The sequence below is a fragment of the Saccopteryx bilineata genome, chromosome 3 (genome assembly GCF_036850765.1).
Source record: "Saccopteryx bilineata isolate mSacBil1 chromosome 3, mSacBil1_pri_phased_curated, whole genome shotgun sequence".
Classification (NCBI taxonomy): domain Eukaryota; kingdom Metazoa; phylum Chordata; class Mammalia; order Chiroptera; family Emballonuridae; genus Saccopteryx; species Saccopteryx bilineata.
The window spans coordinates 195,350,249-195,374,076 of record NC_089492.1 but is presented as its reverse complement, the minus strand read 5'-3'; the positions used below and the strand labels follow the sequence as shown (position 1 = coordinate 195,374,076).

At 42.0% G+C, this 23,828-nt stretch overlaps 1 protein-coding gene across 4 annotated transcripts in view; it reads right to left on the bottom strand.

Moving 5' to 3' along the window:
• The window catches only part of GCNT2 (glucosaminyl (N-acetyl) transferase 2 (I blood group)), a 139,946-nt gene that overhangs the window by 53,719 nt on the left and 62,399 nt on the right, over positions 1-23,828 (bottom strand). The window contains exon 1 of one of the 4 annotated variants that reach the window (XM_066268472.1): positions 12,688-13,941. The exons of the other annotated variants lie outside the window; for them this stretch is intronic. Coding sequence (XP_066124569.1) covers positions 12,688-13,606 — 919 coding nt within the window. The 5' untranslated portion in view covers positions 13,607-13,941. Of the gene's footprint in view, positions 1-12,687; positions 13,942-23,828 lie in introns of those variants that run through there. 4 annotated transcript variants of the gene reach the window in all.

Below are 23,828 nucleotides of genomic sequence, written 5' to 3'. Positions count from 1 at the left end.
TACTTCTGAAATATCAGTCACTTGTATACCACTTTCTTTTTCTTTTCTCCCTCCCTCTCTCCCACACTCCCTCCCTCTCTTCCTTTTCTACACTCCCTCCATCTCTCCCTTCCCTTCCTTTCTCTTCCCCTCCCCTCCCCTCCTTTCCTTTTATTAAGTGAGAGGCAGGGAGGCAGACAGACTCCCACATGCACTCCAACCAGAATCTACCGGCAAGCCCCCTATAGGGCAATGTTCTACCCATCTGGGGCCATTGCTCTGTTGCTCCACACCAAGCTATTTTTAGTGCTAAGGCAAGGCCATGGAGTCATCCTCAGTGCCTGGGGCCAACTTGCTCAAATCTTTCGAGCCATGGCTGTGGGAGGAGGGAAAGAAAGAGAGACAGAGAGATAGAGAGAAGGAGGAAGGGAGGGAAGGGTAGAGAAGCAGATGATCACTCTCCTGTGTGCCCTGACCGGGATCAAACCTGGAACATCCACATGCCGACTGAGGCTCTACTGCTGAGCCAACAGGCCAGGGCTTGTATACCACTTGCATAATATCCACTTTATGCAATCAACACCAGAAAGCTTATCCTCGTATAAACTCACTTTCATTTTTACTGGTGGCTGCCTTTATTCTCAGTCAAGGACAGTATCTGAGGGAGATGAACAGAACCAATATTTGTTACAAGTCTATAAACATGCCAGTCTCTGTAACAGTTGGTCTGCATCAGCAGTTCTCAAGGCGTGCTTTTTAAACAGAAGCAGCAGTGTTAGCTGGAAGCTTGTTAGAAATACATATTCTGGATGTGTTCCAGACCTGCTGAACAGAAACTCTGCAGATAGGGCCCAGCAATCTGTGTCTTAACAGCAGATTCTGAGGCATGCTCTGTCTGAGAACTACCACACAATATACATTATATTAGTTAATATTCATAAGTTCTCTGGGAACTAAGTAAGTACTATTTGTTATTCCCATCACCACAGATGGGTAAACCGAGGTACAGTATAAATTAGGGCTGGTATCACATAAAAGAATAATAGGAACCAGTACTTAAAAACTATGCTTGTCTTGTCCCTTTTCCTAGGAGCACGTGGACTCAAAGTGGGATGGATAGAGATGCTGTCTAGTGGTTCAAAGAAGCACAGTAGAGATATTCATATTAAAGAGGTTATCTAGACATTGATTATAGATCTAATAGGACCTTGATACACAATTAGCATCTTATTTTATTGTTTTTTAAACAACTGTGGCTTCCAGAAAAGATATGCCTTATGCAGTAGGTACAGAATTATGGGATGTTGAATGAAAACTGGAGAAACAGTCTTGCCTGTTCTGAAGTGGTAACTACATTAATCCTTTCTGCTCAAGTTAAATTCACATTAATGCAGCTTAGAGAATGTTTATTAATCATAATGGTATGTATACTTAGTTAAATGTTCAAATATACTTCAATCCATTTTTTAAAATCTTGCATAATGTTCTTCTAGGGATTAGGGATTAAAAGCTAGTTAAGAGCATTTCCTGATTACTGTGTGTGGGGGGGGGAAGTGTTCACAGATTACCCAACGAAAATGATGATCCAAATATTACAGCACAGCCAATAGCTGGAGGCATCATAAATGATCCCTCAGATGCCTATAGCTTCAGTATCTAATATGTCAATACCTTGTAACCTTAGTTTTCTCTATCAAGAACTCAGCATTTTATGATGTAGATTATCAGTCTAGGTACTACTCAAGAGCCAGAAAATATTGTACATAATAAATCTTCCTCAAATTACTGGCCCAGAGCCGGGTGGATCCCGGTCGGGTGCATGCAGGAGTCTGTCTGACTGTCTCTCCCCGTTTCCAGCTTCAGAAAAATACAAAAAAAAAAAAAAAATTACTGGCCCAGAAGAGCCTAGAGCCCTTTACCAATAAGGAAAAACAAATCACACAGGTCAAAATTAATAATACTGTACTTTGAAAATTATGTCCAAATTTATTATGTGCACTTAATATTATCTAGCTATACAAAAATGATGTCATAGGTAGAACCCATGAATATATCTGTTTTGTATAATTTCTCTCTCAATCAGAATTTATTTCCATGTTGACAAAATAAGTACCAGTATGGATTGTCATACAACCACACAAAAAATAGCTTTATTGTAGGCCTGAGTGTTCTAATGACATGCATTAAGACCTGATTCTACAATCCAACAATGTTTATCATTCTAGGTTGTTAGTTTAATTGGTACAATTAAATGCACCTTTCGTACATTTAATTTTACAAACTGAATTATAAATTTAGGCTGATGTCCAGAGACCACAATACATGCAGTCATGTGCCCCATAACAATGTTTTGGTCAATGACACCTAGTGACACAGTAGCCGTCCTGATGTTCTAGCACAAAGATTGCAAAAATCAAGCAGGCTGCTGCTGAGATGGTGAACTTGTCTAACTTGGGGGTAGATGAGGATGTCACTGAGGGGCTCCTAGAGGTAGTTCCTGAGGAATTGACTAATGAGTAGTTGTTGGAACTGGAACAGAAGGCATTAACAAAGGAAACTGCAGAAGAAAAGAAGAAACTCCAAGAAAATTCACAGAGAAGAATTTAACAGAGCTGCTATAGACCCCAGAAAGCTCCTTAAAAAGTTTGAAAACATGGACCCCAAACCAAAAGGTTTTCATTAATGGAGAGGAATGTTCATGGTGCATTATGTCTTTAAATCTTTAAGCAGATCTATGATGACAAAAAGAAACAAACCAAGCACACCAGGAATGTATTTCTGAAAAGAGGACACTTCTTCAAGAAGAGCCTCAGGCAGGGGCTTCAGATGGTTTTCCCAAAGAAGGCCTTGCTGTCCCAGGAAACAACAGCTCTTTGTATACTATGCCCTGAGGACCTTCCAGTGAGACCAGATGTGGAGGTAGAAGATTGATATAGATGATTCTGACCCTGTGTGGGTCTTAGCTCTTAACAAAAACATTTAAAAAGTTTTAACAAATTTTTAAAAATTTAAAAATAGAAAAGTCCCTGGTTGGTTAGCTCATTCAGTTAAAGAGTCGTCCAGAAACAATAAAGTTGTGGGTTTGATCCCCGATCAGGGAACACACAGGGAAGAAACCAATGAATGCACGGCTGAGTGGAATGAATGCTTCTTTTCCCCTTCTGTTCTCTTTTCCTTCCTCTCTCTGTATCTCTAAAAATTGATCAATTCATAAAATAAAATAAAAATTTTTAAAGCCCTGGTTGAATAGCTTAGCAGTTGGTGCATTGTCCTGAAGCACAGAGGTTGCTGGTTTGATCCCCTGTCTGGGCACATACAGAAACAGCTTGATATTCCTCTCTCTCTCTCCCTGTCTCTCTATAAAATAAATTAAAAATAAAAATAGGAAGGAGCTTACAGAATAAGGATATAAAGAAAACATTTTTGTACAGCTGTATAATATGTTTGAGTTTTAAGTAAATGTTATTACAAGAGTAAAAAGTTAAAAATAATTTTAAAGATTATAAAGTAAAATGTTACAGAAAACTACAGTTAATTTGTTATTGAAGAAAGAAAAATATTTGTAATAAATTTAACGTACCTCAAGTGTACAATGTTTATAAAGTTATACAGTAATGTCCTATACCTTCACAATCACTCACCACTCGCTCCCTGAATTCACCCAGAGCAACTTCCAGTCCTGCACGCTTCATTCACGGTATGCAGATGAACCATTTTCAATCTTTTATACCATATTTTACTGTACCTTTTTTGTTCAGATATGCTTAAATACACAAGTATCATTGGGTTACAGTTGTCTGTGGTATTCGGTACAGTAACGGGTTGTACAGGCTTGTAGCCTGGGAGCTATAGACTATAGCTTAGACTGTGCCATCGAGGTTTGTGTAAGTACACTCTAAGGTGTTGACAAAACTACAAAATTGCCTAATGACACATTTTTTCAGAATGTATCCCAATAGTTAATGACTGCACTTAAAAAAAAAGACTGGAACTAGCCTTATCCAGGTAGATCAATTGGTAGAGCACCATCCTGATACACCAAGATTATGGGTTCATTCCTGGTACAGGTTACAAACAAGAATCAACCAATGAATGCATAAATTATTGTAACAAGTCGCTGTTTCTGTCTCTCTCCCCAAATCAATTAAAAAAAAGAGACTGGGACTGATCCAGCCACACCCAATCTTAAGGCCCTAGTAACCTTTCTGTAGAGGACACCTACCTTCTAAATACTAGCTCAATGTTTATGTTTGCTGAGCGCTACACCTGGAGGTTTCAAGTTTCCTTCTATTGTTGTATTATCTTAACCTTTCATTTCCTTATACTCATGTTTCTTCCTAAACCAGTAGCTGACGAGCAGTCTAGATCAAATTAAGACAGAAAAAGCCACTGCATAAAGCGAGAGTAGGCCAGGAACGGTACTAACTGCAGGGCTGGCAGAGTGTCAAGGTGTGGAAGAAACTCAAACCATGCACAAGTAAAGGGAAACTGTAGGCTCCACATAGAATGCCGGGGCTTTCTCTTGGCATCAGGCGCAACTGCAGGATGTGCCCCAGTTGCCTAACTGAGAGCTAGATTTTCTGAGGAAGGACTGCCCTATTAGCATGCCAACTGGAACTCTAGAGTTTACCAATTTTATAAGGTCTTTCTGATAATCTTTTTCTTTACTAATATTTATTGGCTTAGCTATTGTGGAATTGTACCCTCAAGCAGTATCTTACTCACTGTTTCTCTACTCCTTTCTATAGAAAATTACCTCCACCCAGCTTTTATCTATCCTTCCAATCTCACAGTTATCCAGCCACTCCCAGATCCAACCTACAACCATGCAGCACTCTATATATACTCAAATCAGGCACAGTGATAGGTGACAAATAAAATGACTACTCAGTTGCTATCCTGAGAACAGTGTAGGCCAGAAGGGGAGGAAGGGCTCAAAACAGAACATTCTCATCCCCCACTGTGAGGTTGTAGTTAATTTGCTTGCTATTCTCTCTCTTAATGGCTTCCTGGCCTTTACTTTGAAATGTAGCAAAAAGTTTACCTTTGTAGGAATGCCAGGAAAAGCTTACATTGGGGAAGGACCTGACAATTAGGGAAATTTAAATCACAGTAGTTGTTTGTGAAAGCCTAGCCACAGGCCCAGAGGGGCCAGGACCCAGCTATTCCTGGGAGATACCCGACCTCTATCTGTCTTGAAGATTTACCAAGGACACCAGATAGGACCACTCTGATTAGGCCTGTGCTACATCAGAAAAAAACTTGCAAATAAGATGTTTCTGCAGCTGAATCTCCCTTTTCCTGCTCTTTGTCAATTCAGTGATCAAGGCAACAAACCAAGATATGCTGTTCTGAGCATGTCCAGGTGCACCCAACCACATGCCAGCAAAAGCCTGCAGCAACTCCTATAGCTAATGCTCTCTCCTGCAGCTCAGGGCTGACACCCTGTGTTGGCCTCAGCCTGCTTGCACCCAGGTGTTTTAAAATAAATTTTCCTTTTGGAACACACTAGCCTCATGTTTTCGATTCAGCCCACGGTTTCTGCCTTTCAATAGGTAAGGTGGTAGGTGGATGTCACATGTCTTAACCTTAAAAAAACCCAAAAGCTAAGGAGATAGAGCAGAGATTATTCACATAGCAGGTTATTATAATTCAATGCTAGTAACAATGGTATTGAGAACCTAGGGATGGAGTACCAACTATCTGGGAGGTAGGTTATCAGAGATGGCTTCTGGGGAAGTTAGAGATGGTAGGAAGGGTATCTCAAACAGATCATCATAAAAAGCCACCAAAAAACAAATATTCAGGTGAAAATTGCAGAAGTATGTAGAGGCAAGGAGTTGTTGAAACATAAAGTATGAGGCACTGTTGGTCAAATAACTTTGCAAATATGAATATGTTTGCTCACAGTTTGCACTGGGTGTGGGGGGCAGGCTGTAAGCAGGCAGGGTCCTTATAGCCTAAGGCTTAGTTTTAAAACTAAGCTTTTCCCCACACCCTTGACTGTTGCATGATAGGAGGTGGTGCACTCTTATGAGGAATCCCATTATGCCTCAGATAAGTGACTTTATATCAGAGACTTCCTGGTTTGTATATTGGATTAAAGGTTTTGATTTCTACACTATAAAATGAGGCAGAGGAGCCTATGCTGGAAGAGAGCAGAGAAAGGCCACATGGAAGAGAAAAGAAGCAGCCAAGGTGGCTGTTGGGCAGATAAAATGTATTATGCTCACTTTGTTAAAGATTATGTTGCCCACGAGGAGGCGTCACCCAGGTGATATTAATGTGTGTTGAGAATCCTTGTAGCCTGGGGCTTGGTTTTGGGATTAAGCCTTTCCCACCCTTTTTGATGTGGGGCGGTACAATCCAATCATGCCTCAGAGAAGTGACTTTGTATTAGAGACTTCCCTATTTTGTATACTGGATTACAGGTTGTGAAGCTACACTATAAAATAGGGCAGAACGGGGGCTTGCCCTCTCTTGGTTCCTGAGATTAGCATGAGAGAGCAGAGAAAGTAGAGCCAGCAGCAGAAGGAGGCCACGTGGAGTAGGCCAGGAGAAGCAGCCAAGATGGCGGAGTGCTGAGTGAGATGCCAGTTTGTGCAGTTTGACGCTGGAGAAGGAAGGAGATGGGGAACTGAGGAGAATAAGGCTGGTGAGCTAGAAACCTTTGATTCTAGGAAACTCGGATAAGTCAGTGGCTTTGTGAGCACTGAATGTGAGTGGGTTTTGGAGCCCTGTTGGGCAGATAAAATGTATTATGCTCACTTTGTTAAAGATGGAGGCCGTCGCCCAGGTGATATTAATGTGTGTTGAGGATCATTGTAGCCTGGGGCTGGATTTTGGGATTAAGCCTGTCCCACCCTTTTTGATGTGGGGTGGTACAATCCAATCATGCCTCAAAGAAGTGACTTTGTATTAGAGACTTCCCTGTTATGTATGTTGGATTAGAGGCTGTGAAGCTACAATATAAAATGGGGGCAAAACGGGAGTTTGCCCTCTTGGTTCCTGAGGTTAGCATGAGAGAGCAGAGAGAATAGAGCCAGCAGCGGAAGGAGGCCACGTGGAGGAGGCCAGGAAAAGCAGCCAAGATGGCGGAGAGCTGAGTGAGATGCCAGTTTGTACAGAGTTTGTATCTGGGATAAGGAAGGAGATGGGGAACTGAGGAGAATAAGGCTTGTGAGCTAGAAACCTTTGATTCTAGGAAACTCGGATAAGTCAGTAGCTTTGTGAGCACTGAATGTGACTGGGTTTTGGAGCCCAGTGTATGTTTTTACTTGCCCGCCGGGTGCAAGCTAGGATTAAAGGCTATGGCCCACCAGTTTTTTGCTCCATGGTTTCTTTACCGACTGTCCGAATCCAATGCGAACCTGCATGGGCTGGGCTGCTCTGATGCTGGCCCTGGCCGTGCCTCCTGGCTTTACAAGCCCAGTGAGTGTTTTTACTTGCCCGCCGGGTGCAAGCTAGAATTAAAGACTATGGCCCATCAGTTTTTGGCTCCGTTGTTTCTTTACCGACTGTCCGAATCCAATGCAAACCTGCATGGGCCGGGCTGCTTTGATAGTGGTGGCCCTGGCCATGGCTTCTGGCTTTACAGTGGCGCAGTGCTGAAGGAGAAGCCAGTTTGTGCAGAGAAGGAGATGGGAAACAGAAGTGAATAAGACTGGTGAGGTAGAAACCTTTGATTCTAGATAACTCAGATAAGTCAGTGGCTTTGGGAGCCCTGAATGGAAAGAGAAGTGTTTTCCCACCGTGTGTATTTCTTGCCCACCAGGTGCAAGCTAGGATTATAGGTACCGACCGACCAGTTCTTTGCTCCGTTGTTTCATTACTGTCTGTCTGAATCAAATTCGAACCTGCATTGATTGGCCAGGCGGCTGTGATGGTGGCCTCAGCTACTGGCTTTACCGGCACCAAGTAAAAAGAAACCAGGGTAGAGAGATGGGGTGGGGAAGTGGGAGGGAGTCAGATCAAGGAGGTCATGCCACAATAACAGCTTCAACATGATCCCCAAGATAATGAGAAACCACTGTAAAGTTTTTTGTTTGTTTTTTTTGTTTGTATTTTTCCAAAGTTAGAAGTGGAGAGGCAGAGAAACAGACTCCCGCATGCACCCAATCAGTATCCACCCAGCATGCCCTCCAAGGGGCAATGCTCTGCCCATCTGGGGCATTGCTACATTGTAGCCGGAGCCATTCTAGCACCTGAGGTGGAGGCCATGGAGCCATCCTCAGCACCCAGGCCAACTTTGCTCCAGTGGAGCCTTGGCTGCAGGAGGGAAAGAGAGAGACAGAAAGGAAGGAGAGGGGGAAGGGTGGAGAAGCAGATGGGTGCTTCTCCTGTGTGCCCTGGCTGGAAATTGAACCCAGGACTTCCATACACCAGGCCGATACTTTACCACTGAGCCAACTGGCCAGGGGCCAGTAAAGTTTTAAACAAAGGAACAATAGGTGTTCTACCAACCTATCGAGAGTTCTCCACTGTTGGACTCTGGGAAGCAAAGGTCTCTGGTGCCTTTGTCCCACATAATTCCTAGGACATAGATTGAAAAATCTGTCAAAATAAAGTTTAGGGCCCTGGCTGGTTAGCTTAATTGGTTAAAGTGTGGTCTGGAAACACCAAGGTTGTAAATTAAATTCCCAGTCAGAGCACGTATAGGAAGTGACCAATGAATGCACAACTAAGTGGAACAACAAATGAATGCTTCTCTCTCTCTCTCTGTCTCCCTAACATCAACCAATCAAAGAGAAAAAAAATCTAGTTTTTAAAAGTAGCTCCCTAAATCTCTGTATATGATCTACTTAAGGAAAAAACACATCTTGCCCTGGCTCGATGGCTTGGGTGGTTGGAGCATCGTCTCAGTACACAGAAGTTGTGGGTTCAATCTCTAGTCATGGCACATACAGGAGCAGATTGATGTTCCTGTGTCTTCCTTCCTCTAAAAAATGAAATTAAAAAAATTTTTAAAAGAAAAACACATGGTATTTTGTTTCTCACAGACAGTAGAGTGACTTAAATAAGGAGCATTTTCCTTTTTCTATCTAATTTTGTGGTGAACTTTGAAAAAGTATACTGTTGGTCAAATAAGTTTGTAAAATATGATTTTCATGTTTGCTCGCTTATAGTTTGAATTGGGGGCTGGGCAGTGCCAAGTATATGTAGTTTGTGAAATTGCAAATTACCTTCCTGCTTGGGAAGGGCCATTATTTTGCTAATGTTTGCTGGAGGAGAGGTTTTTGCACCAGAAAGTTTTGAGAAGAGAGAGCAAGAGAAAAGAAGGAGAAGAAGCAAAAAGAAAGCCATGTTGTAGAGTGAGAGAGGAGAGAATGCAGAGTGCTGAGGAAGAAGCCATGTTGGCGGGAAAGAGAAGGTGTGCAGATGGGGAATCAGAGCTGAGGGCTTTGTGAGCTCCGCTGAGACTGGTAGGGTCTTTGCTTCTAGGAGAAACTGGAGAAGATTCTCCTGGTGTGGAACCGGAGAATGTGTCAATGGCTTTGGAGGCCCTGTGTGTTTGCTCATCTTGGCCAGTGCGAGACTTTAATAAAGGAATGGCCCACCATTTTTTGGTTCCACTGTTTCTTTACCATCTGTCCAAATTCAATGAGAGCCTGCATGTGAATGGCCGCGATGGCAACGGCCACTGGCCCTACATATATATACTATTTTTCAAACCTGTTTAATTAGTTTTATTGCCTATAAACTTAATAAAATATCTCTGTAAGGATATATAAGAAAGCAATTATATTAGTTGCTGATAGAATGCAAAACTTAAAAATTTTGAACCTTGTGAATATATTTTCTGGTTTTTTTAAACTAATTTCAAAAATTGTTTTAAAAATAGGGACAGATATTCAGGGGGAAAAACATTTTTTAAAGGGCCGGAATGGGGGAAAATTAGCCAATTACTAAAATAATACTGAAATTGGCCCAATACACTAAATAGTCACTAAATTTAATGCTCAACCGTTCAAATCCTGAAACTTAAATTCCATGAATCTTGTCTGCCTATTTATAGAGGTACCCTCAGTACACAGAATAGTGGTTGGTAACATGAAAGGCTAAATAAATATTTGTCAAAAATAAAAAATATCAAAGTATTTTATTATCTTCTGAAGATTTCTTTTCTATACAATGTGAAGACAAAATCCTCAATACACTTCATGAGCCAGACCAAAATGGACTCAGGAAGCTGGCAAAGAAGCCTGTGTCAGGTGTGGTGACCAGTTAAAGCAAGGACAACCCTCCCAGGGCTCAAGCTACCACAGTAGCCCACTAAGCCTGTTGTCTTTCAACACACACACACCCCAGTTAACCTTATTTCCAGCTTAAAGTGGTGAGGTGGGGCTTCCTTCCACTGCCCTCCTCATTCTCCCCCACCCTTAGCCTTTCTGCATTCTGGGGTTCTAGAGATACTCTGCTTTAGATATACAGGAAAGAATACAGCATTATTCCTTCTCTTCTTGGTGCAAGAAAAACAGTTCAAATTTCAAGCCACACAAATCCAGGATCAGATCTCTGCTTTGCCTTAAACAAGATATATGAAGATGAGAACAATATACTGCTCACAAAGATTAGGGGATATTTCAAAAAGAATGTAAAATGATAAAATATCCCCTAATTTTTGTGAGCAGTGTACTTCAATCTTTCTAAGCCTTTTTTTCTTCATAATAATGATTATTTCTTACAGTTGAAAAAAATGATGTAGCACATCATATATCTGGCACAAATTGTACCAATAAAAACAATATTAGATGCCACATATATAATATTTACATGTGTTTTAAATAGTTGCTCATAAATAATAAGGATGAACACTCACTGCACTATAGTAAATGTTGGTTCACTTCCCCTCCTACAAGTCTTCATGATCTGACAATTCAGTATCTCTGAAAATACACTTCTCAGAAGGTAGCATATGTCTCTGTATCCAACCAGTCACTTCGCTAGACCTATTTCTGCCTCTTTCTCTAAGTCAGTGGTTCTCAACCTTTCTAATGCCGTGACCCCGCAATACAGTTCCTCATGTTGCGGTCACCCCAAACCAAAAAATAATTTTGGTGGCTACTTCATAACTGTAATTTTGCTACAGTTATGATTCGGAATGTAAATACCTAATATGCATTATGTATTTTCCGATGGCTTTAGGCGACCCCGCCAGGGTCGCGACCCACAGGTTGAGAACCGCTGCTCTAAGTAGATTATTGTGACCACCATTCTAGTTTAGCTCTTAGGAATGCAGAGTTATTGGGCACCTAATATCTGCTGTGAGTGTATTTTCAGATATGAAGGTAGTTTCAAAAAAGCACTCAAATGCCTCAACAATAACGATACTACACACAAGAACAGGGAGTTATTTCAAGCATGACAGGCACAGGGCCACTCCCACACAGGGCTGACATCCAGAGCCCTGTTGGCATAATAGTGGAAAATACTATGTTGGAACAGCACTGAGAAGAGAAGTATGCAGGTCACTCCGGTAATCCTAGGTAACATATGGGAAACAGAATTTTGAAAAGAAACCCAGGCCTGAATCAGAGTTTGGTGCTGTTTTACTTTCTGTTAGCTGGCATACATTGTACCCCTTTCCAAATTACTGTATTAAAAAACAACAGGAAAGACTTCACAGTACATATAAACACAAGAGGCTGCAAATTGAAATTTCTTTTAAAAAAAATTTTTATTTATTCATTTTAGAGAGGAAGGAGAGAGAGAGAGAGAGAGAAAGGGGGAGCAGCAGGAAGCATCAACTCCCACTTGTGCCTTGACCAGGCAAGTGCAGGGTTTCAAACCGGTAACCTCGACGTTCCAGGTCGATGCTTTATCCACTGCGCTACCACAGGCCAGGCTGGAATTTCTAATAAAAATATGTGCCTTAAAAATTGGTAATTTACTTTGGATCAACTTCAGCTAGAATCACTGTAGGTTTCACCTCATTGTTACCCATTTTTCTAGGCAATAATTATTCAAACTACACTTATTGAACCAAGTTGGTTGAGACCTGGGTGTCTGCCTAGGTCTTAGACATTTAAGCCCGAGTGGTGAGTTGAGAACTATCCTAAGAGAATTCAAAGATTCTGAAAACAGCCCATGAACTTTGAGCAATGACTTCCAGCATCCATGTAATACTGTGTGACATCCTCTGAAGAAAACGCTATCTATTTCAACTCATCAATTCTAGAATGTGTATGAAAAATGTCACATATATATTATGCTATAGCAATGCTTATTGAGCACTACAAAAATATTCACTCAAAAGACTGAGCTAGCCTGAACTGTGGTGGCGCAGTAGATAAAGTGTCAACCTGGGACACTAAGGTTGTAGGTTCAAAACCCTGGGCTTGCCCAGTCAAGGCACATACAAGAAGCAACTACTATGAGTTGATGCTTCTGTTCCTCCCCCGACCTTTCTCTCTCTCTATCTTCTCTCTAAAATCAATAAATAAAAGCTTTAAAAAAAAAAAGACTGAGCTAAAAGTCAGCAACTATGTAATAATCAGAGCTCCTGTAGCTCAGTATATTCCTCACATCACTATATTGTACACAGTTATAAGACAACAGAGCTGGCCTTAAACTGTCACTAAAAACAACCAGACTGATAGTTTTCTAAGCAGTTAAATTTTTTCAAATAAGTCACTTCTCTAGAGGAGTTGAATGGCAGCAAACTCAATCCATAAGTAAGAAAAAATGGTAATGGAAATTGGTACCTACTTGGAATCCTATTAAGCGTCACCCAGAAATGTTCATCGGGACTATAGGTATCTTTTGACCAATGTAGTAGATCAACAGCCCTTTTGTCACGAAAGATGAAATTGACAAACTCCCTGGTAAGGGCCACGTAGGCAGTGCCAAAGTAGATGGTCAGTTGATGTGGAGGTGAGGTTTTCAAAATATTAGTATTTTTCACAAAAGATCCATCTTTGCCTATGTGCTCTTGGTGAACATATTTAGTGCGGCCAACAGCATGAGCTGGAGGCAGCACTCCTGGGGTAATATTTTTCCCTTTAAATCCTTTCAGATACTGAACTATTTCCTTGTTGGTTTTCAGGGGGAAATCTTGCCCACAGGTGTTGATGGAGTACTTCCATGGAACGGCTGAGGCTAAGAGGTCTCTCAGGCAGTTCAGGTCAGCCTGGAGCCTGGAAATTCCTGCATAGACCACAGGCTCGATCTTTGAAGCAATAAAAGCATTTTGGAAGCAGCTCAATAACTGCTGCACAGATTTCTTGAACTCTGTGGTGGCCTTTTCATCCACATGAACACAGTAGACATTTTGGGGCATGTAGACAGCCCTGAAGAGCCTTTCAAAAGTATCAAAGTCTTTATGGATGACCATGACATATGCCAAAGGGAATGCCACTTCTTCTTTCGACAGGGGGCTTGTAATGTAGTGATTCTGGATCAGGTAGTCCTTGCAAGGGACACTTCTCAAAGGTGATGTCAATGTCTTCTCCCAGAAAAAAGTTGACTTATCTTCTAAGGCATCCTTACAGGCATTTATTACAGAATACCTTTCACTGGAACCATTCAGCTTCCTTTTTGGCAGGCTTAACTGGCTATTGTAACGTATCACAAAGATAACCACACCAAACACAGTGAAAGCAAAAAGGTAGTACTTCCAAAAGTTCATTATTTTCTCTTCCTTGGAGGAAGGAATCTCTCTCCTTAGAGCTTGAGAAAAGATCAGTCCCTGAAACCACAAGTGTGAAGAGGCTGAATGGACTTCCTTTGGCAGTCTTGAATTTCGACCGCTTCTCACGAGGGCTTCCTTTGCCCGAGTCCTTTAATCCTCATGTATTCTTTGCTTCAGAATTGCGTCCATCCTCTGGCAATGGCGGGAGAGGACACTGCTTCTCCAACAAGCACTAGTCTCGGGCCCTGGGCGCTGGATCCCGGGAGCCAGCAGAGCGCAGATTGCAAAGCAGCGCTGAGCCAGGCCCAGCCCAGCCCGGCCCGGCCCAGCCTGGCCCAGCCCAGCCTCCAGGAAGCCCTCCTCATTTGCATATGAAACGCAAGTGGCGGATGACAGCAAATTACGCTCGGGAATGGAATGACGGGTCCTTTTCGCTGGGCTGAGCTGCTCTGGCTTCACTGCTCCCCACACCTCCCTCCTCCCACCCCTCTTCCATCCAATCTATTCAGATTTTATCTCCCTTCTCTTCTCACACTTTCCTCTTGCCTTGTAGAATAAGTGGTTCTCCTTTTTCGGGTCAGCCCTGCATGCAACCTGCTAGCAGAGCAGCCCTTGGAAACCACAGCACTTCTAATCCTCCCTCCAGTTTGTATCTTCACGTTTCTCTAGGTCACCTTCTTGTCATTTTAGTGTTATCTCTGCCTCTGAGCACATACAGATGGACACAGATAAGGAAAAATGCACTTGCAATATGTCTTATCAGCAGCAAAAAAAAAAAGTCTGGTGGAGAGGTGGGTGTTCTTTGCTGGATTAAATCAGATGTTTTTGATGGTGTCACCTAGCATATATATGTATGTGAGTATGTGAAGGCTATGGTAACTAAGGATTACACTCTTACTGGCAGGGGGTGAGGGCAGAAGGAACCTGGGAGTGACTTGAAGCATTAAAAGGGTCAGTGTGGATGACATAAATAAAATAAACACACCTTAGTTTGCCTGCCAGAGAGAAAGGTGATAGTCATTGTTCACAGAGAGTAAAAGTCGGTTCCCATTTCACAAAGAGCTTCAGATAACTTGTGTTGTTGACACATTATCTACAATATGTAGTGTGTCTTAGCCACCAGGTCTCTTTAGAAGCCTGACAATCTTGAGATGTACTGGCATTCCATAGAACTCAAAGGATTCTGCTTCCCACCCAAGCCATCTGTCATTTCCTTATTCTGAGAAAAGAACAAAGGCTTCTGGTCTATGGCAAAATTCCTGGAAGTATCTGTCAGGGAAATTCAGGGGTGCCAGGAAGAGCCGCCCAGCAGGTCTGGTTACATTACAGAGGGGTTCTCAAAGCTCACACGTTTCTCTGAGCGCTCAGCAAATGCAAAGCCAGCAGTTGTGGATTGATTCAGGTGGTAAAGATGCTTCTGGGGGAAAGAAAACAGGTCTAACTAAAAGATAAACTATGGCAGTCACAGTGGGTGTGTTCTCATCTCATTCCCACTGTCACCAGCCATCCTACTTGTGTGGGTATAGTGTGGCAGTTGAAGCTGCTGTCCTGTTAAGAAAACATCTGGAGCCTGACCAGGCAGTGGCACAGTGGATAGAGCACAGGACTGGGATGAGGAAGGACCCAGGTTTGAGACCTCGATGTCACCAGCTTGAGCGCGGGCTCATCTGGTTTGAGCAAAAAGCTCACCAGCTTGGACTCAAGGTCACTGGCTCGAGCAAGGGGTTACTCGGTCTGCTGAAGGCCCGCAGTCAAGGCACGTATGAGAAGGCAATCAATGAGCAACTAACGTGTCGCAACGAAAAACTGATGATTGATGCTTCTCATCTCTCTCCGTTCCTGTCTGTCTATCCCTCTCTCTGACTCTCTCTCTGTCCCTGTAAAAACAACAACAACAACAAAAGAAACATCTGGTGTACAATGAAACAATTTCTTTGCCCCTTCCTTTTCCACATCTCCCCTTAACTTCTTGTAATTCCCTGGATGAATGAATGACCACAGCAAAATGGATGTAATGGATATTGATTTGGAGATAGACCCAAAGATTTAGCAGGGATCTTAAAAACCACCAGACACATCCATTTATTTTACAGAAGAGGAAACTAAGGCCAATACAAATAGTTTCTTTTTTTTCCAGTTAGATAGCAGCCAGCACCTTAATTTTGCCGTTCCCTAGTCCAGGTGCTGGAGCCAGCCTAATTAGCTTCAAATCTCAGCTGGTCACTGACCAGCTGTGTGACCAGGGTAAAGCTATTTAGCCTCTCTAAGCACCAGTTTCTTTGTCTGAGAGATGGAAAATAACAATGGTTGTTATTTCACATGGTTAAGAACATTAAATGAGATAACTCTTGTTCAGTGTTTATGTCTATGTTCACACATGTTCAATAAGCATTAGCAGTTTTTGTTGTTGTCATTTTTCTTTTCAAAAATATCCAACCTTTCTGGCCCTGTTAATGAACAGATATTTTGACTTCTGTTCTTGCTAATAGAAAAGAAAAACAAATACTTTCTTAAGGCTTCCAAATGGATTCAAATGGGTATGCCCACTTAAAAAGCATTAAGGTTAAATTTCATTCTTTTCCTTCCTCACCATTATCCCCCTCCTTCTGAGCACTCCCCAGGGGAGGACAGAGGGAGGAGGGAGATAGTAGGAATGTGGCTAGATAAAGGGAAGAACTTAATAGTCCATTTTGATCCTTCACTTTTCTTCATTCTTACTAGAGCTACGCCCTTTTCTGATAAATACACCGTTGGCAAGACTTGTGGAGAACAGAAGGTGAAGGGTGCAGGAGGGGAGAAAGTAAGGCAAAGGGCTTTCAAAGCAGATTCAGTTGTATGAGTTTTTTTCCCCCTTTCTTTGCCTGGAGCCTTGATCCTACAATAGGGATCTCTCATGGAATTCCAATGCAAAGCAAACTCAACAAATCTTTAATCACAATTTAGTCAAAGTAGCTTGCAGGTGGGAGTGTAACCTGACTTAAAATTCAAGATAGCAGTATCCAAAAAAAAAACACAACAAAAAAACGAAAGAAAGAAAAGAAATCTCTAGTTTATCCTGTTGAGATGAATAGCCTTGAGATGAGTTTGGGATGCCTGTTTAGTGATTGGGTTGGCAGGGGTTTTGTTTTGCCTAATATCTGTGGTCACCCAACAGGCATTGTTTTCTAGCAAATAATTGGGTGGGCTCAGCTATTAACTTCTGATCAGGACATTATTCCTGCTTCTTTCAATTTAGTTGTTTACCATATTGAAAACTTTCATCAAGTGGACATTTTGTATCATTCCCTACCTCACTGTACCCCAGGATAACTTTTATCATCACAGACAAGGACAAGGACAGCCACTGACAACACATAGCCAGCTCAGCTCAACATTAAAACAAAAGGCTAGGAATCTTTTTTCCGTCACAGTCATTTACTCCTCATTAACCTCAGATGAACTATCACAGGGTCAGGGTTGTGATCCTGGCCTAACTTGTTCCCAAGTCCCTTACAGTTTTCTACCATAGGCTGTTTCTGTTGGTATAATTATTGCTACAGAATCAAGGCAACACTTTTGATTGGTCCTCTCATCTCTACCATTCTACTCCCCATCTAAGGAGCTGGTTGCATCCTCTGGCAACCTCAAACACTTTGGCCACAAGCAAGATACAAAAAGTAAATAAAGAGAGATCTCCCAGCAACCAAAACAATGATCACGTGTTGTGGGCTGGATTCACATACTTGAATGTGCACAGGCAGGTATGGAAAAAAACTGTCAGTGAAGCTGGTTGGAGGGAAGGAAAAACAGGGCTAGTGAGTTCACAAGTGGCAGCTAACACTTGGCCATGGTGTCATGGACATGAAGAAAGGGTGGGGACCCTGGTGAAGTCACTGGGCCCCACCTAATGCAGGCAGCTCCTTAACAGTGAGTCTGTGCTGGATCATGGGGCCAATGCTGCCAGCTCTTCAGAGAAGTGAGAAATCTGAATTTTATTTTCTTTTTAAAATTTATTTTGATTGATTGATTTCACCAAAAGAGAAAGGAAGAGAGAGCGAGAGAGACAGGAACATCCAGCTGTTCCTGTATGTGCCCTGACTGGGGATGTAACTGTTTACCTCTGTACTTGAGGATGACACACTAACCAACTGAGCTATCCAGCCAGGGCTGAATTTTAATATTTTAAAAATTCCAATTCTTTAAAAGTTACCAAGTAATTAACAAAATTTTAAAACACAAGTGCATGCACATACATGCACGATTGGCCCTCAAGATGCCAATTTATCATATTTGGTTTAAGCACCTAAGCCTTAAACCTCATGAGGCTTGGTCTAAACTCTTAGTTTAAACGCAACTTTAAAGTCACGGATTAGAAGAGGGAGTTAGAACTGGAAGATTGGGCACACTATTGTCAGCGATAGGTGATGATGGACAGAGAATGAAGTGGGCTCAAAAAAACTCCACAAGCAGATCAGTGCAAGATCATTCAATGACAGAATAACCATCATTCTTTTGTACAGCTAACAGACCATTTTATTACTGTTGGTTAAAACTCTAGCATTTGTAAGTATCAAATAAGTTAACATCTATGCAAGGGTTGAAGACTCTGATGATCAGTACAAACATTGAGCCAACCAGACCTTCCTTGAAAACAACAGAGTCCTGCCTGACCAGGTGGTGGTGTAGTGGATAGAGCGTTGGACTGGGATGTGGAGGACCCAGGTTTGAGACACCAGCTTGAATCCAAGGTCGCTGGCTCGAGCAAGAGGTCACTCAGTCTGCTATAGCCCCCCCCCCCCTCAAGGCACATATGAGAAATCAATCAATGAACAACTAAGGAGCCGCAACAAAGAATTGAGGTTTCTCATCTCTCTCCCTTCCTATCTGTCTGTCCCTATCTGTCCCTCTCTCTGTCTCTCTGTCTCTGCCACAAAAAAGAAAAAAAAAAAAACAACAGAGTCCTAACATTTAGTGAAATAGAAATACAAATGTGTTCCTAGATAACTTCTGCATATTATTCTGCATATTCTTTTTTTTTTTTTTTTTTTTTTTGTATTTTTCTGAAGCTGGAAACAGGGAGAGACAGTCAGACAGACTCCCACATGCGCCCGACCGGGATCCACCCGGCACGCCCACCAGGGGCCACGCTCTGCCCACCAGGGGGCGATGCTCTGCCCCTCCGGGGCATCGCTCTGTCACGACCAGAGCCACTCTAGCACCTGGGGCAGAGGCCAAGGAACCATCCTCAGCGCCCGGGCCATCTTTGCTCCAATGGAGCCTCGGCTGCGGGAGGGGAAGAGACAGAGAGGAAGGGGGGGTGTGGAGAAGCAGATGGGTGCTTCTCCTGTGTGCCCTGGCCGGGAATCGAACCCGGGACTTCTGCACACCAGGCTGACGCTCTACCACTGAGTCAACCGGCCAGGGCTGTGTATATTCTATTTTAAAAGGCATTTCTGAAATGTTTCTTCAAACTAGTTTATGTTGTTTATTATTATTAATATTATTATTAGTAGTATTAGTATTATTAAAGTGAGAGGCAGAGAGGCAGAGACAGACTCCCACATGCATCCTGACCAGGATCCACTCGGCAAGCCTCTTACCAGGTGATTCTCTGCTTCTCTGAGCCGCTGCTCTGTTGCTTGGCAACTGAGTTATTTTAGCGCCTGAGGTGAGGCCATGGAGCCATCCTCAGCAACCAAGGCCAACTTTGCTCAAACCATTGGAACCATGGCTACAGGAGGAGAAGAGAGAGAGAGAGATGGAGGGGAGGGATGGAGAAGCAGATGGGTGCTTCTCCTGTGTACCCTGACTGGGAATTGAACCTGGGACTTCCACACCCTGGGCTAGGGCCTGCATATTCTATTTAAAAAGGCATTTCTGAAATGTTTCTTCAAGATAGTTTTTTTTTTTAATTAACCATGTGGTACATAAAAGAGTAGGCTTTTGGTTATCTAGAAAATTCACAATTATGATAAAAATTATTCCTGAAAAAATGTTAGGCAAACATGAATACCACATGATTCTACCTCAGGGGTCAGTACTTTTTCTACAGAAGGCTAGGAGTAGATATTTTAGGCTTGTGGACCATTTGGTTTCTGAGCAGAGGTGGACTAAGGTCGGTTGAGGACCCGGACGCAGAAGAAAATATTAGGCCCCTTAAAAAACAAAGAGAGGGAGGGAAGATAAAAATACATGCCAACCATATTTTTAAACAAATAAAAAATATTATTGTACTATTAATGTTAAAATTGCACATATGAAACCAAACAGTGTCATTATAAAATAGTGTAAAGTTGGGGTTTTGTGGGGCTCTTCTGAAGTTGGGGCCCAGGGCGGGCACTCAGTGCATCCGCCATTAATTCCATCTCTGGCTCTGAGGCAACCACTCAAATCTGCTACTGTATCACAAAAGTCAGCATAGCACTCAGTACCCGTGTTCCTGCTGGCACTGTTTATGGACACTGATGTCTCATTGCCATATTAGTTCTCACGCCCTGAAACAGTCTTTTTTAAAAGACTTTATTACAAAGGAAGTCTTTTTAAAAAATTTCTCCTCAACCATTTAAAAATGTAAAACCATTCTTAGCTTGTGGACAGTATAAAAATTGGCCAGATTGAGCCCATGGGCTGTATATTTTTTGCTGATCTCTGGTCTAGATTATAATCTTGTTCCTCCAGGTCTAAATTCTGCCTTATCAGTCTTCGCAATCATCTATCATTTCTGTATCTGTCCTGATGAACAAATGTGAAATGAGGGGAAAAAGTAGTGCTGACTCCCCCTATACAACTGCCTGGCTTATAGTGCAGAGCACTGGACTATAGACCTGGGTTTCTGTTCTTCTATGAAGTGATGATGTTAAGAACAGTGACCTCGTAGGGTTCTTGAGAGATTTAAATATGTTAGTACATAAAAAGAGCTTAGAACAATGCCTTTCACATAAAAAGTACAAACAGCCTGACCAGGTGGTGGCACAGTGGATAGAGCATCGGACTGGGATGCGGAGGACCCAGGTTCGAGACCCTGAGGTCGCCAGCTTGAGCGTGGGCTCATCTGGTTTGAGCAAAGCTCACCAGCTTGGATCCAAGGTCGATGGCTTGAGTGAGGGGTTACTCAATCTACTGTAGCCCCACGGTCAAGGCACATATGAGAAAGCAATCAATGAACAACTAACGTGTTGCAACGAAAAACTGATGATTGATGCTTCTCATCTCTCTCTGTTCCTGTCTATCCCTGTCTATCCCTCTTTCTGACTTTCTCTCTGTCTCTGTAAAAAAAGAAAAAAAAGTACAAACAAATCTTAAGGCATCACCCTCCTTCTCTCTATAGCCACGCTTGGCTTATCTGGGACCCTAGTGACCCCGTCCACCCTCCTCAGTATGTTTAGTGAGGAACAGCTGTGTTTGAGGGCTGTGTTTGAGGGCTGCTTCTACCTCTTCCCCAGAGTAGGGACCTGCCCTTCATTCCCAACTGCAGACTCAAACTGCATTGACTTGGTTTCCTCTTCAGACAGCCATTCTGCAGGCGCACCCCAAGGAGAGCTGATGTTGAACACAAATATATAGTATGGTGTAAAGACAAAGGGGTTGATGCAGGATATAAAATCTGGCTCTGATGTTTCCTATGTGACCCTGAGAACATTTCTTAGGATCTCTGTGCCTTAGTTTTCCATTTTTAAAAAAGGGAGTAGTTTCATCTTTCATTTGTAAGTTTAAAAATACACACACACACACACACACACACACACACACACACACACACACACGGTAGGTTCTAGTATACCCAAGAAGTGGAAAGTAAATCTGGAGAAGAAACCCTCTGAGTTCTCTCCTCTCCTATTCCACATGCTACGACCCCAGCTTTCTCATTCTTCATGGTCACACTGCTTTTCCCCACTTCCCTAGCAGCCTCCTTGGGATAGCATATTTTTTTCCCTTCTGGGGTTAACTTGCCCAGATTTAACTCTAATTGTCCAAAACAAAACAAACAAATTAAAAAAACCCACAAACAAAAATTTTATCTTTGGCTCTCTGTATTGTTAACTTTCCAGGAAAAGAATAGGTATAGGTGACTCTTTGTCTTTCTATGAAACTTTTCTGTTTCCAGATGTCTCCTCTGAGAAAAAAAGACTGCAAATTCATTAGAACAGCTTGCATACTCAAGGTCTGTCAAGCCTCAGTCTTCTTATATGCTTCTCATATCAGCTACCTCCAAAGTCCTTCACCCCATATTCTTGAATGTTGAATTGAAGATGCAAGGGAATGGTGTGGTATTTGTACTAAGAGATAGTATTTTAAAATTCAGCTGCTGCCAGAGATGGGGATCTTGAAGATACTATTTATCTTCTCAACATTTTCAAATAAATGAAAATAGAATAGTCTTAAAATAGAGATAGGCAGTGGTTTCCTCCAACTTCTACTCTCATTAGCTCTATTAAATTCTTGACTCATTTACAGCTAATTCAAACCACTGTCATACTAGCTTCTTTCTCTATGAAACTGTCATTTATTCGAGTTTAGATAGTTTGTTAGGGCAGAATGCTTGGCTAAATCTCCCAAAGCAGATGTTTCTTCTGCTTTCTTAGAAATTAAAGTCCAAACAAGTGTGCCACCAAGGTGTGTCCTGTTTTTTACTTAGTTGAAAAAAACATTTAGACTTGATTTTACCACTGGGTGGGAAAAAGTGGCTTTAGATTCAAATTTTATGTTTACCAATCTATTCTTTTAGATGACATCCTTAAACTCTGTCCTTTCTCTACAAAAACAATGGAAACATTGTTATAAATAGAATAGGCTCAGTCTTGGTCTGTTTTGGTTAGGACCCTCATGGTTGATCATCAGTAGTGGAATTCAGCTGGTTCACAATGGTTCAGCAAATCTGCTAACTAATTTTTTATTGAGGTCAGTGAACCAGTTGTTAAAATAGCACTTGTAATCAGGGTTCCCTAGGGTGGGTGCCTGGGAAGCTGCCCAATGTGGGAATCACAAATTTACATTCCTTACTCTTTTTTAACATTCATCTGTGCAACAGTGTATTCTAAGCACCCATAGTAATGTTCATTCTGTCCACAGGTGAAAAAAATTTGATGAAACTATGCTTGTAATATTTATTTATTTATTTCATAAAACTCATACCTTTGATGAAATATTACATTTTAATTCCTTCACGTTTGTTACTTCAGTAAACAAACATATAACATAAAGAGAAAAAGTGCCAAGCAACCAGGGGGTGATAAGCTGTCATTGGAAATATCTTAAATAATAGTTTCATTGTTTTTTTTGAGGTATTATTTAATATTTTTTCATTAATATTTTAAAATTCTTTCTTATATCAACCTACTTTTGTGTAGCTCTTTTATTGTTCTTATTTAAGTATTAAATACATAAAATAATAAATTAGTTTTTGGTATATCTTTTTTTATATTTAAAACAGTTATTAGGGGCAGAGAACTGGTTGTTAAATTATTGAATCCCACAACTGTTGATAGTGTAATTTTGAGCATTACCCTTTAATGTGTTGTCAATGTGTTGTGACCTATTTAACTGAGTGGTTTTGTTTGTTTGTTTTGTGTTTTTGTATTTTTCTGAAGTGAGAAGCAGGGAGGCAGAGAGACAGACTCCCGTATCTGCCCCACCGGGATCCACTCGGCATGCCCACTAGGGGGTGATGCTCTTCCCAGCTGGGGCATTGCTCCATTGCAAACAGAGCCATTCTAGCACCTGAGGCGGAGGCCATGGAGCCGTCCTCAGTACCCCAGCCAACTTTGCTCAAATGGAGCCTTGGCTGCAGGAGGGGAAGGGAGAGATAGAGAGAAAGGAGAGGGGGAAGGGTGGAGAAGCAGATGAGTGCTTCTCCTGTGTGCCCTGGCAGGAATTGAACCTGGGACTTCCACATGCCAGGCCTACACTCTACTGCTGAGGCAACTGACCAGGGTCTTAACTGAATGGTTTTGATTATAACTTTTTCCAGTTTATAGATCAGTGCTATTCTGTGGAATAAAACTATCTAGGGTATTAATTCTTGATCCTGAGGTACTCTGGGCATTGGAAAGATGAACAGGAATGTGTGGCAACTGGACTCAGGGTGACCAACTGTTTCAGTGTACCCAGAACTGATGCATTCTCAAGCCATGGAATTGTCAGTGCTAAACATGGGAAAGTCCTGGGAAAACCAGGACAAATTGGTTACCCTAGACATCATCAGTCCTACTCAATCACTGCTGAAAGATATACCATTAGAGGG